This window comes from Sceloporus occidentalis, unplaced genomic scaffold (assembly GCF_023333645.1).
Source record: "Sceloporus occidentalis isolate IW3139 unplaced genomic scaffold, rSceOcc1.0.p SCAF_2, whole genome shotgun sequence".
Lineage (NCBI taxonomy): Eukaryota > Metazoa > Chordata > Lepidosauria > Squamata > Phrynosomatidae > Sceloporus > Sceloporus occidentalis.
This window is the reverse complement of record NW_028316982.1, coordinates 74,447,942-74,464,438: the sequence shown is the minus strand read 5'-3', so window position 1 is coordinate 74,464,438 and position 16,497 is coordinate 74,447,942. Positions and strand designations below refer to the sequence as shown.

The window sequence follows — 16,497 nt, the reverse complement described above, 5'->3', positions numbered from 1 at the left end:
TATAGGTAAATTGGGACTTAGGAGGGATACAGACCACCCCTTTGGGGCGGCCTGCACCCACCCCTTTCCCTGACGGATTGGGCCTCAGCGGCCACAGCGGCAGCCCTAGAAGCTTCAATCTGCCGCTTTTCCAGGCCTCGAGGAAGCAGCAAAATGCCGCTTCCCCATAGCCTGGAAAAGGGTGTCCTTGGGGCCCCAAGGACATCTCGACAGCGGCAGGGAGAGAGAGAAAGGGGCCAGCACGTAACGGCCGCACTGTGCGGTTTGGACGCGGTGCGGCCGTCACTTCAAAATGGTGGTACCCATCTGTACAGGGCACCACCATTTTGACGTATGGAGTACATGCTAGGGTTAGGGAGCGTCTGTAAAGGACAGTCCCTGGCAACCCTAGCATGTACTCAGTACGTGCTAAAAGGCCCAGCTGGACAGGGCCTTAGTTTCAGGGGGATTTACTCCCATATTCATAATACAGTATTAGATTACAACCTGAAAATAACCTGGGTGCTTCAGGCACAAGGTTTTTTTCATATGTGTGTTATGTACAGTGTTACTAATAGTCTATAGGGAATCAGTGTGTTTCACTGCAAGTAATACATCTGTCAAAAAGATACTGTATTTGCTAAATCACAACATTTTGTTGTGAGGAAAAGGTACTCCATACCTAGTATATCTGTTGCTGTTTTATGATTGTACAAGTGTAGTAAAAGCATCTCTTGCCTTGTACAGTGCACCCTTGCTTTACGCGGGGATCCATTCCGGACCCCCCCCTGCGTAAAGCAAATACCGCCTATGCTCGAGCCCCATTTAAATGAATGGGACTGGTGCATGCGGCAGCACAGCACTGTGGTAGCGCGCACACGCCACGGCGCACAACCCATTCGTCCCTATGGGATGCACTGCCCCTTCTGCCCGCACAGCTTTCTGCATATGCTGAAAGCTGCTGTATTCCTGTTTCTGCCACTATAGTGGGTGCTTCATATCCACTGGGATTTGGTTCCAGGATACCTCCCCCCATGCATACCAAAATCCATGGATGCACAAATCCCATTAAATACAATGACATAGTAAAACTGTGTCCCTTTGGGACATCTATATGCTTTAAGAATCTATATATTTGGAAGTCTATATATATTTTTGGAGGGTGAACTATAATATGTGCACAGTGTTGAAAACTTGTAAAAAAGTATTGTAAAATTGTTTTGACATGTCCGAATCTGTGCTCTGAACAGGGCCACTCCATTCATTTCTGTGCTCTTATTTAAGCAGTGCTTCCTCCCCCACTCTGTCCTGACGAACATCGACATAACTTGTTACCTCCCTTTTTGTGCAGTATCCATCCACTTTGTAATTATTTCCTGCATTACAAAAGAGTTAGTTCTTAGTGTTCCCTTCCCCTCTGTCATGCTGGAGCAGGGGTAGGCAACCTTTTTGAGCTGGGGGCCGGGTTGCTGTCCCTCAGACAACTGGGGGGCCGAAGCTGGGGGGTGGAGCTTCCACCCTCCAGGGGTAGGGCCACGTGCCAGAGGTGGAGCTTCCACCGAAGCCCCACAGGGAGGAGGAGGCGTGTGCATGCGGGGCTTCAGTGGAAGCTCCACCCCCGGCCAAAGGATAGGGAGGCCGAAGGGAAGGGCTTGGGCACCCGTCCCAGGCACTTCCGTTCGGCTGAAAGGGCTCCAAGGGCTGTGGAGGAACCCAGGAGGTGGCAGGCCACTTCCGCAGGCCCCTTCTCAGCCCGTGCGGCTCCAGGCCTCCCTCCGGAGGGAGAGGCCTGGGGCCGCAAGGGCCCTGGGGGGAGCCCGCGGAGGCGGCAGGCCTCTTCTGCGGGCCCCTTCTCGGCCCGTGCGGCCCCAGGCCTCCCTCCGGAGGGAGAGGCCTGGGGCCGCAAGGGCCCTCGGGGGAGCCCGCGGAGGCGGCAGGCCGTTTCTGCGGGCCCCTTCTCGGTCCATGCAGCCCCAGGCCTCCCTCCGGAGGGAGAGGCCTGGGGCTGCAAGGGCCCTGGGGGAGCCTGCGGAGGTGGCGGCCACTTCCACTGGCCCTTTCGTGCGGCCCAGGAGGAGGAGGAGGTGGAGGAGGAGGAGGTGGCGGCCTTGGTGGCGGCGGCAACAGCAGCAACAGGACCGGGCTGGGGCCGGTCCTGCCGCCTCCACGGGCCGCATCCAGCCCACAGGCCGGAGGTTGCCAACCCCTGTGTTGGAGCATCCAGATGTTAAATAAAATACACACTCAAAGGTAGAGGAAAATAATAATAACAAAATATTAAGCCTAGCTGTTTTGAGCAAAGTTATCTATTTTGTCAGCTGTATTGGGACAAGATGCTAAACCTGTGCAGATATTGGAATATACAAACAGTGGACATTGGGATAGAATCACAGTTGGAAGAGACTGCAAGGACCATCCGGTACAACCTCTTGTCATGGAGAAACTCAGAAAGCACTCCTGACAGATGGCCATCCAACCTCTGTTTTAAAAACTCCAAAAAGGAGACTCCACCACTCTCTGAGAAAGTGTGTTTCACTCTTAAACAGCTCTTACTGTCAGGAAGTTCTTCCTAATGTTGCAGTGGTATCTCTTTTCATGTATTGTATTGGCCTTTCCAGTATAACCTGCTGTTTGCACAATGGATTTTGCATTAGTCTGTAGGCCTTCATATGTGGTGCCCATTATTTAAACTTCTGTTTGCGATGTACAGATTGTACAGTTATGTTCTGCCTGTGTTAGACACTGTGTGTTTGTAAGCTTCCAGTTGTAATGTGAAAGCCAATGTGCTGTACTAGGGCTGTATCATCCTGATCCCCATGCTACATGTACTTTAAAAATGTTAGCCCAAGAATTCACTGCTACTGTCACAAGGTTTGACACAGTGCTGCTATAGCACCAACTAGTCGTGGGTAAATCACATCTTTTTTCTTTTGTTCATTTGTCCTTTCTTTTAAGTTGCTGTCTAGAAAGCTCCATACCTAACTCTTGAAATGTGAAAGCGGCTGTGGCTATGGATGTCCACTTATATACTTATGCAGTTTTACTCTGACTTTTGGTAATAGACCCCAACCTGTGCAGAATGATTTCATAATATTGATAGAGGAAAATATAACAGTTGTACAGGTCGAGTCTCCCTTATCTGGCATTCTGAAATCCGAAACATTTCAAAAACCAAAGATTTTTTCATGGGTGGCGGAGGTAGTGATACCTTTGCTTTCTGACAGTTCAGTGTACATGAACTTTGTTTCATGCACAAAATTATTTTAAATGTTGCATAAAATTACCAGTAGGCTATGTACTTATGATGTATATGAAACGTAAATGAATTTTGTCTTTATACTTGGGTCCTATCTCTAAAATATCTCACATATATGCAAATACAGGCATTCTGAAATCCAAAAATAAATACATACACAAATAATAAAAATTTTAAAATTCAAAACACTTCTGGTCCCAAGCATTTTGGAAAAGGGAGACTCAACCTGTCTTTGGTACAAGAAATGAATTGTCTTGATGGATGGAAAAAATAAGGAAATTTCATTACTGTGCTAATTATAAATTTGACAAGACATCTGAGAGGCAGGTAAAACATTGTTTGCAGATGCTTCTTCTATACATGTGTGCTGTATGTATGTTATCTGAACAAACACAACAGATTTGGAAACATGCAGTCCAATGTCTCACTTCTTTAAGTGGAAATCAGGAATCTATGATGGTTCTGAATTATAAGGACATTGTATAAAACTAAAGTTGACGCCTTATAATATAATCTTGATTTCTTTCAAAGCTGCTAATAAATATATATTTTTATTAAATAGTGTTCTCTTGCTTTCAAATGCATTTAACAGACCTGGGGTATTATATCCAAAGTGACTTTCTAACATTGATATAACTTTAATGTTGCTTAGCTTGGGGATAAATGAGATCCAAGTATTTGATGAAGTGTCTTTATTGGTAATATTTCTTGTTTTTAATATATTTAATAGCTTCCTCCTTCCAACACAGCTGTACATATGGTTCTCTAAGAGACAGACTTCAGAGTCACTAGAGTATTACAAAAAAGATATTTAATATTCTGCACAATGCTGAACCTTGTCAGCAATTCCCCTGTGTGTGTTTTTTCTTGTACAAAAAATGAAGGATACCTGCTGATCTAGAATTCCTAGGAAGACTTCAGAGCATGCAACATGCAGGCTTTTTTTTAATCGAGGAAATGTGTTTGCCAGTCTGTTGTGGCTTTAATGATGTATTAGGCCCCAGACTAATAGCCTCTTGAACGTTAACACTTTTAAGTTGCAGTTGGTTCTTGCTTAAAAAGCATATGTCTTTTAAAAAAAATCACCTGATGTTTCTTGTAGCACTGAAGTTTCTTGCGGCAGTGGTATTATGTGCTGGGCTCCTCCATCATGTATTTTAATATCTTCATTTTGGCACAAGATTTAAGAAATGAAAACAATAGCTAATATAGCTTGGCACATAAATATTTTTATTTCAGAACCGTTTCCCTTTTCATGAGCATGAAAAATAATTAGATGTTGAAAGAAAGAAAAAAGGGTTATTGAAATTGTTAGTTCAGATCTGGAGCAGGTGGTTGTCTCCAAGGCTTTATTTATGGTCCTTGTGTTCTTGTACCATCAAAACATCCAACCTATTTATAATTGTCTCCTTCTTGATTAGATATTGTTGAGTGTGGCAACATGTTATGGAATAAGTAGATGCTGTATGTCTTCGGGTTGCTGCCAACTTATGGCAAACCTATCATGGGTTTTTCTTGGCAAGATTTGTTCAGAAGGGGTTTGCTTTTGCTTCTCTCTGAGGCCGAGAGAGAGTGGCTTGCCCAAGATCACACACTAGGTTTATATGACTGAGTGGTGATTTGAACTTTGGTCTTCCAGAGTTGTAGTCCAGTGCTCAAACTACTGCATCACTGGCTGTCATGAGAAATCTCAACCTGCTGTAAATCTGGCTCTACTCATTTTTCTACTCAGTATAGGGGAAGTTAAAAAGTGAACCAGATTATACAGTTCATTCATATACATGTCTGCTAAGAAATAAATCCCACTGAATTCAATTAAGCTTACTTCCAGGTATGTGGGTGTACAACTGTGGATTATAGTATGTCTCTTATAAGAAGTAAATGAGGTTTGTTTTAATGGTGATTGGATACTATACTCAAAAAGGTGGTATTGTTCATGTTATTCCTACTCCCTTTAGGCCAAAGAGACACTTGTCAACTGGCACATGAATGTGCTCCCTTTTATCTTAAAAAGACCTCTATTGCTCTCTAGGGGTATGCAATCAATTTCATAACTCCCCTGTAAGTTTTTCTTAAATTGGAAATTGCTCCCTGCACCCCTAGAGGCTTCCTTTCTAGGTTATAGTGGGGTGCTAAGTGTAGCTGCTCAAGGTCCTGGGGTGGAATGCACTATTACTAGATATGTAGGGTTGGGTTGTATACAGTACACTTAAAATTGACAAAATATATAAAAATAAAAATTGAATATGAAAAGTAGTAGTATGTGTTTTATTGTAGTTCTAAAAAAAGGTTGTTTCTGTACTATATTTTCTTTTTGAAAAGCTTTCATGTTGTACTGTTTGTGTCCTATATTTGGGAAACTTATTTCTTTATTAAGTCACATTTCCTATGATTTTATGTTTGCACTGCTTTTCCAGATTCTAATAATGAAATCACAGTGGCCCTCATCATTCTGAAGAAGAGATTTAATCAAATACTCTGATTGCACTCTAAGGCCTGCATCATTACAGTGAAAATTCTTTAGATCCTCATCTGAGGATGTAGGCTCAAGTCTACAAAAGTTCATGCTACTAACTTCTATTTTTCAGTTAGTTTCAAAGGTGCTGTAAGATCCCTTTACATACTTGTTACAGATTGTTTTTCATTTATTTCTTTTATAAATAGAAATAGGTAATCTAGATATACCTGGTTGTCATATTGGTTTTGGAATGACATCTTAACTTGAAGACTACTAAAAGAAGTGTGTGTGTGTATGTGTGCGCGCGCGCGCACGCGCACATTTATTATATGTTTTGTTAAGGAAGCTGACTGTAAACTTTATTTTGTTCCATTGAAATAAGTTATATTTTTTTAATTAACAATGAACATCAAAGGAAGATAGGAGTTAGCATATAGACATTTTACACAGCAGTATCAGTAAAATGTAGTATTTATAATTAAGATGTATGCTGTCTAGTAGCTTCAGTTTCTTTTAATTATTATTACTTTATCTTGTATGCATTGTTCCCTGAATACTCTGCTATATACATGCTAAATTATATTTGCTAAAGCTAAAGTATCTTAGCTTTCATCAATTTTAATTTACCTCTTTGGATTGCAGGAAGATTGGGCCATTTAATATTAAGGGTTAAGATTATAAAATTAAATTTGATTTTAAAAACCACTGACACTTACAGATTTTGTATCTTGATTGTAGTTCTACACTTTTTGAGTAGGAGTGAATTATGTTAAAGTAAGGTGTAAATATAATGGCTTAAATCCAGTTGTTAGTTCTAACTAGAGCAGATCTGTTGAACCAGTAGGAGCATGGGAGATCAAAACTTACATAAGTAACAAATCCACTGTAGTGAGAACTAAAATCAGAACTTAAGATTTTTGATGCAGTTCTATGCAGTTTAAGTGTGCTATTTTCTCTTTCAGGTGGTTTAATCTAGAATCCAAACAAGGAAAGAGAACTAAAGATAGAGGAGAGATAAAGGTAAATATCCAATTTATGAGGAACAACATGACAGCAAGTATGTTTGATCTTTCAATGAAGGACAAGACTAAATCTCCTTTTGCCAAGCTAAAGGACAAAATGAAGGGTCGCAAGACTGAAGGGACATTTTTGGATACATCCTCTGCTATCATTCCAAGTACTCATATGCCAGAAACTAGCACTGTAACTTCCCTCAGTGAAGTACAGTTAAAATCAAAACCAAAAAAGCCTTTTCTTTTGGGACCTCAACGACTATCTTCAGCTCATTCAATGTCTGATTTAATTGGTCCTCAGGTGACTTTAGAAAAAATTAAGTCAGGCACAGTTGGCAATACATACCTCTTCAGGCGTCAGCTGGAGTCTGTTGGTTCTGTGGATGAGAGTGGTAAGTATAGATGTCTTTTGTAAGCAATGAAAATTACTGGCAATTCCTTAAGAAACTTTGTGAGACTAAATACTTACTCTACAAAGAAATTTGTGTTTAGGAAACTGCAGATTAGAGTATACTGGCATAAGGCAATGCCTGTGATAAGGCAATGCCCCTGGTTCCAGCCTTGAATCATTCCCAGGCTGGTGTGGCGATGGGTGGGTGTTTATGCACGTGCCCGCCACTTTGTCTTGGAGACGCTGCGGCTAAATGCCATTTATCTCCTACCACAGTTGACACTTCTCTGAAGGTCCCTGTTGTTACTGGTAAGGATCAGACACCTCCATCTGATGTCAGAGGCCATGTCAGGGCCTTCAGAGGAGATGTGTCAGTGGTGGCAGGTAAGTGGGGTGTTGACTGTCATGGTGTGCTGACTGTCATCCCAGAGTTTTCAAGATATTCTGCCCTCAGTTTATATATGAGGTCAACTTACAGTCAAGTACATACCGTATTTTCTGGCGTACTAGACTACTTTTTAGCCCAGGAAAACCTTCCCCAAAGTTGGGGGCCCGTCTTGTACGCAGGAAAGCCTCTGGGTCCTAAAGAAAGCCCTCGGCAGCAAAGCCTTCTCCCAAAGGCAAAGGAGCGTCCTCCTCCGTTCCCTCCCTCCTTTACTTTTTCCCCTTCCTTCCTTCCTTCCCTCCCTTTCTTTTCCCCTCCTTCTTTCTCTCCCTCCCTCCTTCCTTCCCTTTTTCTTTCTTTTCTTCTCTTCCTTCCTTCCTTGCTCCCTCCCCTCCCTTCCCCTCCTGTCCTCCTTTTCCGAGCGGTGCCTGGCTCTATTTCAGGGAAGATTTGGTGACTTGCCCATTTTGGCTCCAGCCTGAGAGCGAGGCTTGCTACAGAGCAATGAATCCTGTTTGGATGGAGTCACACTAACAGCCAATCAGAGACAGTGGTCGCCCTCCCCACCCTCACAAACTACAATTCCCAGGATTCCCTGGTTTTTCAAGGGAATTGCCTCCACGCTTCCAGATCCCAGCCCCAGAGAATGAGTCTACAGTATATCAGTGTTGCCAATTCTGCAGGTGCATTTGGATTTAACAATGATAACAATAATGGTGATGATGATAAAGAGACAGCTCTTGTAGCACCTTTGAGACTCACTGAAAGAAAAGTTGGCAGCTTTCCTAGACTTAAGCATACTTCCTCAGATGCATGGGAATTGTAGTTCATTGTGGCACCAGAGCTCTTTCTCAGAAAACTACAATTCCCAGGGTTCCCTAGCACTGAGCCAGGGCAGCTAAAGCGGTCTCAAACTGGATTATTTCTGCAGTATGGATTGGCCCTTGAGCATTTTTAATAACCAAGGTCCAAAACACACTGCAGAAATAATCCAGTTTGTGACCACTTTAACTCTCCTGGCTCAGTGCTAGTGAATCCTGGGAATTGTAGTTTGTTGTGGCACCAGAGCTCTTTCTGATAGAGAATGCTCAATGTCTCACAAAACTATCATTCCCAGGGTTCCCTAGCACTGAGCCAGGGCAGTTAAACCAATCTCAAACTGGATTATTTCTGCAGTGTGCCTTGGATCCAACTCAGGCTGCATCTTCACTAATCCAGTTTCCTACCATTTTTACTGCCATGGCCCAGTGCTATTAAATCCTGGGAATTGTAGTTTGTTGTCACACCAAAGTTTGCTGAGAGAGAAGGTTAAATGTCTCACAAAACTAGAATTCCCAGGATTCCATAGCACTGAGCCAGGGCAGTTAAAGCGATGTCAAACTGGATTATTTCTGCAGTGCAGTTGCAGCCTAACACGTTTCGATTTGGCACAAAGCTTCCTGGGCTTTGATTCCAATAGGAGCCACATGAACTGCCGCGGCTCCATCCATACAGAATCCCTGGGATTTATAGTTTGGAGCACCCCCCCCCTCCGCATTCTTTGGGCAGAGAAGGCATAAGACCTTATAAAACTACAAATCCTAGGCTTCCAATAGGATGGAGCAGCAGCTCTTAAAGTGGTGTCAAACTGCATTAATTCTAAAGTGTAGATTCACCAAGAGGAAGGGCGGGAGGAATTGTCGAGGCAGGTGAAATAATGTTGTGTATGCTGTTATTTCAAACGTGGAACACACTCCTTCCTCAGAGTGTAGTGGAGTCTCCCTCCTCTTCCTCCTTTTCTTCTTTCTCCTTCTCCTTTTTTCTCCTCCCCCCTCTTTCTCCTCTGTTGCTGCTGCTGCTGCTGTTGTTGTTGTGTGCCTTCAGCTCCTTTCTGACTTATCATGGAAGAGAGGGGTGGTCTTATACAGTGAATATATCCCAAACACTCTATTTTAAGTTGTAAAGTTGGGGGTCGTCTTATACGCCCAGTCGTCTTATATGCCGGAATATACGGTACATTATCTTATTGGTCTTTCTTCTGCTGCTCTGGTCTGTGCTCCAGAAAAGTTCTCTCTCTCTCTCTCTCTCTCTCTCTCTCTCTCTCTCTCTCTCCATCCTCCAGCCTGTCTATCAGCAAAGCCATGGGATCTGCTTTCTCCAGTTCTAATACCATTTTTTCCTGAGGCAGCATGTCTTCCTTTTTTATTGAATCTGATAAAGTGAGAGGCACCCACTTTAATGAATTCTAATAACGAAGTTCACTAAAGCATATGTTTAACATCAGTGTTAATTGGGGAATCTAGACACTAATGAAAAAGATAGCCAAAAACAAAACACTATTGGAATCTCCTCTAGGAATCTCTAGGTTCTTCAGAGCAAGTCTGTGGTCAACATCTGTCAGAGCTTGACCATAGAATTTTGCTGTAGGACCTACAAATGCCTAGAAAAGTATCCCCTATAGGAGTCTCTAGGTCCTCCAGTGCAGCCTCTGGTGGATTTTGACCAAAGAGTCACCCTGGTGGACCTAGATATTCTCAGAGAGACAATATTACTGAAATCTGTGAATTATCAAATCCGCAAGGAAGTAAAAGCTGCAAATGTGGGGGGCCAACTGTAATTATTTCCAAACTCTGGATATGCCACATGATGTTTATGCTTAGTTTTGCTTCACATTTATTTATTTATTTATTTATTTTAAAAAGGTTTGTATGCTGTCCTTCAGTTGGAAATGTTCAGATTACAGTACTTCACAAAATGCTATTAAAATACAGTAAAAGTAAAACAGCCATGAGTAAAGCAATAATTAATAACCATATTACAAATTTTAAAATAGTTAGCAGAACCCAAAGGCCTAAATCTATTTGTGAATTTTCTACAAAGTCTAGGGCAGACCCATTGAAACAATTGCTGAGTGGTAAGTCAACATTTACATAAATTAGATTCAAGAGCTTACTCTTGATGAAACAAGGAACTAGCTGTTAAAGGCCTTGCAAAGTCAAAAGACCTTAGAACTGCTGCTGTATGATGGTGTATCTGTTATATATAGATGTTTTCAGTGAAGTGATTTTCCATTAATAATATGATATAGGTTAGTTTGTGATGCTTGTACAACAGAGTACATTATGGTATGCATCCGATCACTTTGGCCTGTTACAGACTGCCAAAATAAAGCTGCTTTGGGTCTCTTTGGAGGTATGCTATTTAAATGATGCATGGGTCCTAAGAGTCCGGAGGTCGCGCCAAAGCCACACTCCATTCCTAAGCACTGGAGTGCAGCTTTGGTGCAACTTCCGGATTCTTAGGATGCATGCATCATTTAAACAGCATACTTCCAAAGAGACCTGAAGCAGCTTTATTTTGGCAGTCTGTAACTGCATACTAATTTGATGATTCCCTATCATCAAATCCTGGAGGGAAGTGACCAGTGGGGTCCCACAGAGCTCTGTCCTGGGCCCAGTGCTATTCAACATCTTTATCAATGACTTGGATGACAGAATTGGGGGCATACTCATCAAATTTGCAGATGACACCAAATTAGGAGGAATAGCTAATACTCCAGAGGATAGGATCAAAATTCAAAATGACCTGAATAGACTAGAAAGCTAGGCCAAAGCTAACAAAATGAAATTCAACATGGAGAAATGTAAGGTACTGCACTTAGGGTGGAAAAATGAAATGCACAGATATAGGATGGGGGACACCTGGCTGAACGAGACTATGTGTGAAAGGGATCTGGGAGTCCAAGTAGACCACAAGTTGAACATGAGTCAACAGTGTGATGCAGCAGCTAAAAAGGCCAATGCAATTTTGGGCTGCATCAATAAAGGTATAGTGTCTAGATCAAGAGAAGTAATTGTAAATATTCTGCTTTGGTCAGGCCTCACCTGGAATATTGTGTCCAGTTCTGGGCACCACAATTCAAAAAGGATATTGAGAAACTAGAACCTGTCCAAACAAGGGCGACTAAAATGGTGAAGGGTCTGGAAACCATATCCTATGAGGAACGACTTAGGGAGCTGGGGATGTTTAGCCTGGAGAAGATAAAGTTAAGAGGTGATGTGATAGCCCTGTTTCAATATTTGAAGCGATGTCATATTGAGGAGGGAACAAGCTTGTTTTCTGCTGCTCCAGAGAACAGGACCTGTAACAATAGATGCAAGCTACAGGAAAAGAGATTCCACCTCAACATTAGGAGGTACTTCCTGACAGTAAGGGCTGTTCGACAGTAGAATACACTCCCTTAGAGTGTAGTGGAGTCTCCTTTTTTGGAAGTCTTTAACCAGAGGCGGGATGGCCATCTGTTGGGGATGCTTTGATTTAGATTTCCTGCATGGTAGGGGATTAGACTGGGTGGCCCTTGTGGTCTCTTCCAGCTCTACGATTCTATGATTCCATCTTTCTGGGTTAAACCACGTATTCTTTTAGAGACCATAGTTGGAGTTAAGTCCTTTTTTCATTTTTATTGTAAAGTAAATTCAGGAGAGCTGTTTTAATCTGGAATCCCTTTTTAAGGGTTTGAGGGCTTACACCCAATATTTATACTGTGGAAACCCACATACCTGTAATTTATGTTTTCAAAAGGGTATTATTTTCCTGTGTTAGATCATTTGTTGGCATTTTAAATTACAGGTGGAGAAAACTTCAGTGTAGGGCAAAGAAGCCTATGACCCTGTTAGGGTCAGCATCCAGACAGCTCCCCTTTGCTTACTCTAAACATAAAACAAAATGCAGCTGTTTAGATCAGTGCTTCTTAAGTTATCTGATGTGGTGAACCAGTTGGTTTTTCCCCCAGTGTGCTAGGGACTGGTGAGAACCACTGTGGTGTAGTGATATGGACTAGGACTCTGGGAGACCAGGGTTTGAATTTTTGTACTGCCATGAAAATCCATGGGCCTTGGACAAATCTTTCAGCCTCAGAGGAGGACAAACAAAAACCCCTTCTGAACTACTCCTGCCAAGAAAACCCCATAATAAGTTTGCCAAAGGATCATAATAAGTGGGAAATGATTTAAAGACACATAACAACAGGGACTAGTACCATATTTGCACCTCCTGTCTAGTTAAGAAAGGATGTTCAGAGAGTCAAGGAGCATCCAGTAAGAATGAGTATCAACTAATCTTGCATTCCCACCAGACATGCTGAATAATGAGACCAAAAGAAGCACCTACTTTTGTAGTTTCATAGTGATCCTGAAGATGTCACCCAAAGATGGGAACCATGATATAGTACAAAGTAGAGATGAGCAAGCTGCAGCCTGCATGGAGTCCCCAAAGTCATTTTGTGACTCTACAAACACTTGTATTCCAAAATGTTTTTTTTAGTAAAGAAAGTCTGGAAAAGGTCAGTTGTTGCTCCTGGAGATTTCCAGTAGTGGCTGATTCGCTTGAAACACCTTTAAACCCCTCTACACCTTTCGTCACTTCCAGTTGTGAATTTTGCCTTATTTATACCTGAAAACAGGGTGGTGGCACTCACCTCTGGTAAAACTGACCCCGTTACATTTGCCCACTCCATTGTAGTGGTTCCAAGCTAGTCCCAAATATAAATTACCATTTGACAGTGTAGTCCTGAGTGATTTTGGTCCGTTTGTTTTGAGCTTGACCTCCAACTGAGGGAAGGCTATTGTGAGAACAGAGCTCTGTCTGTCTGTCTGTCTGTCTATCTATCTATCATCTATCTATCTATCTATCTATCTATCTATCTATCTCATGCTCCTTGGATGAATTATAGTATATAAATGAAATCAAGAATTGTCTGGACTACTTAATAATTATGTTTTTGCCATTTTTTTAAAGCTCATGTCAGTATCCACTTTGGTCTGAAATTAGTTTCTGACAGCATGCCAGAGACTACTTCAGGGCATATACAAATTTACAAGAAATCCTTCACGTAGACTGGCATATCAGTGGAAATCTTAAATGTGTCTTGATATCTTTGCATTAGTATCAAAGGAAATTGAAAATGTTTAGCTATGGCTGGATCATACTGATGTTTTAAAAATAATATAACAACAGTTCATCTGAAAGTTATACGTGAAAGCTGTTTCTTCTTGTATCACCAAATTTGATAATGTCTCCCTGGTTGTATACTGATAACAAAATTGTTTGCAGGAAATCTAAAATCTCCACACAGACGGACATTAAGTGCAGATACAAGTAAAGTGAATCAGCTCAACAGTACAGTTGATGATAGTGACTCAGCCTTTGGAGCACAAAATGATCCTTTTACAAATGTGAGTGCTACATTGCCTCAAAAGTTTGCCACATTGCCAAGGCAGAAGAATCCATTTGAAGAAAGCCCTGTATCATGGGACCAAAACATAGGTCTGTTTTTGAAACCTACAGAATTAAAAAAAGACATTAAAAGAGAGAAAAAAGAAAAAGTTAGTCTCTTTGAAAGAGTGACTGGGAAAAAAGATAGTAAGCGGTCAGATAGACTTAGCAACGGAGGATCAGATGGCCCCACTGATTTGAAATCACCCAGTTGTTTGGGAGAAAATCATCAGGACAGTTTTGATTTTGATTCAACTAATCCGTTTATGACAAACTTCAAGCCAACCAGTATGCTGCCGTCTTATAGGTAAGTTCTGAATTTAGATATAGTATCTTGGACTCAGTTTAAATGAATAAATAAAAATATTTATTTATTTATTTATTTATATGAAATCTTTATTTATTTATTGTGCTTTATTTCATTAATACTATAGTTTGTAGTTTTGTTTTTAAAACATTGTAAAAAATATTACTTAACTTCAGATGTACATTGGGCCCTTGGTATCCGCTGGGGTTTGGTTTCAAGACCCCCCCATGGATACCAAAATCCGTGGATGCTCAAGTTCCACTAAATAGTGTGCCTCTTATATCAAATATTAGAATCAAGGTAACTTTTCTTGTTTGTACCTTTCTTTAATTGTTGAACCATCTTTTACAATTAGATTATAAATTAAATTGGAAGTGAGAATAAATTGAAGTACATCAGCAGAGGAGGCAAGGAAGTATTTGAGCAAAAGGCCTGTACACGTGTTGAAATAAAATGATTTTGGTATTAGATTTGAACCAACTTAGTCTTTGGAAGCTACTGAAAGGACTAAAATGTGATACGAAATGGATTGTTTTGAATCTGGGCATTGTATTAGCATAGGCTTCCCATCGCTGTTGTAAAATGAGGATATGTTTAACCTTTTCATGTCAAATATAAGTTTATTTTACTGCAAAGTTTGTGAGATTGCATCTATATACTAATTTTTTTTAAGAATGAGAACCTGATAATTGTGAATATGCCCTATATCTCAGAGAAAAGTGCCATCTTCTGCACCTTGTGCTATGTATCTATATCATTTTGCCTTCTGAGAAGTGGGGAAGAAATTAAAACAGACACTAGGCTAAAAGTCTGTTTTTGATATATAAATAGTGATATTGTCAGTAAAACAAAACAACCAAGCTTCATTTATATACCGCTTCATACTGCCTAAGCAGTGTCTAAGCAGTTTACAACTGTAAGTGGTTTACTAACTGTAAGCTAAGCAATGAAGGCCCTCTTCTGAATCTTGTATTTTACTTTTTTCTGTATCTTCATTACATACAGAATTACTGTTCTTTAATTTTGTCTGCTGTGCATACTGAACAGTACTTGGCATTTTGAGTAAGTAAAAGCCAATCATAAAAAGCATTTCACAAGAGCCAGCATGGTGTAATGATTTGAGCGTTGAATTATGACTCTGGAAACCAGGGTTTGATTCCCCACTCAGCCATGGAAACCTACTTGGTGACTTTGGACAAATCTCACACTATCAGCCCCAGAAAACCCCTTAGAGTCATCATAAATTGGAAACAACTTGAAGGCACACAACAACAACAACTACATAATAGATGCCTCTAAACATTAGAAAAGTTCCTCTTGTTTTCTGAGCAACCATAAGTAGTCTTTCACAACCCTGAGATCCATTGAAAATTAGCCTTCAAGCAGCTGCAGGCTTTGCAAATGCAAATACTTAATTAGTATTCAGTTCACATTTTTCTTCCTGATTCAGCCTCAGGGCAAGAAAAGGTAAATAAAGACAGACCATATTATCAGAGCACAGATAATCCACTGACCGAGCCTCTGTCTTAATTTATTGGGTCTTGATAGGGCACAAGAAAGATTCAAAGAGTGAAGCTCTTTGCAGAATACAGAGCAGGAAGCTTCTTACTCAGATCTTAAACAATTTTGTTTTAGAAGAACTTTAAAAGATGTGGATTAGGAGGAAAAGATACAACGTAACACTGTTTCAACTAAAGAATAACAGAGCTAACAAAGAATCTGGCCATGTTGGTCATTAGAAATGGCCCCAAGGTGATTCATAGAAATCACCCCAAGGTAATTGATGAATGCTGGATTTAGTTATTTATTTGCATGCTGCTGGGGAACCATGGGACAAGTCAGGCTTTGAGGTATTCCCTAGTCAGCTGGAATAGTAGCTAATCACAGTGGTGTTAATAACAAACCTGGGCTAGGCCCCAGTAGCACCAGTTGTTCTGTTAGCAGAGTTATACTGTGCCTTTTAATCCTACTCTGTATTTTAGAATGTTTTTATTTTTTAAATAAACTCTTCTGACTGCTACCAAAATTCTTAATGGCATTCATTAATTGCAAGGACTCTCAAAGGAGTTAATCTGTACCTCTCTGCCATGGCACTCCTATACACTGTGCATACTTCAGAACAAACATAAAGTTTAATATAAAAGTATTCCATGAAATAACTAGTTGTACGCTTGGCTTTTCTAGTAAAAAAATGTTTGTTTTTTTTCCAAGCCATACTACAGTAGTAGGCTAATACAGTGATGTGAAAATTTCTCAATTTACAGCACTTGACAGGTGCTAAAAGAAAAGCATCTTTAATTTTAATGTGTTGTTAGGCCCTCTTTAGGGGGATTGTGCAAGTTATTAACAAGGTCCTCTGAGACAGGAGACGGGTAATTAACAAGACCTACAGAAAGAGAGTTTGGGTAATTAACAAGCTCTTAGGCACTGGACACAGGGTAACAAATAGTCCAGTA

At 40.9% G+C, this 16,497-nt stretch overlaps 1 protein-coding gene across 3 annotated transcripts in view; it reads left to right on the top strand.

Annotated features, from left to right (window-relative positions):
• The window catches only part of RAB11FIP2 (RAB11 family interacting protein 2), a 51,236-nt gene that overhangs the window by 6,240 nt on the left and 28,499 nt on the right, over window positions 1–16,497 (top strand). For all 3 annotated transcript variants that reach the window (XR_016280059.1, XR_016280060.1, XM_089510020.1), the window contains exons 2-3: window positions 6,656–7,098; window positions 13,573–14,041. Coding sequence is in view for 1 of the 3 variants with exons in the window: in XM_089510020.1 (XP_089366146.1) it covers window positions 6,656–7,098; window positions 13,573–14,041 (912 nt within the window). In the remaining 2 variants the exon portion in view is untranslated. The remainder of the gene's footprint in view (window positions 1–6,655; window positions 7,099–13,572; window positions 14,042–16,497) is intronic.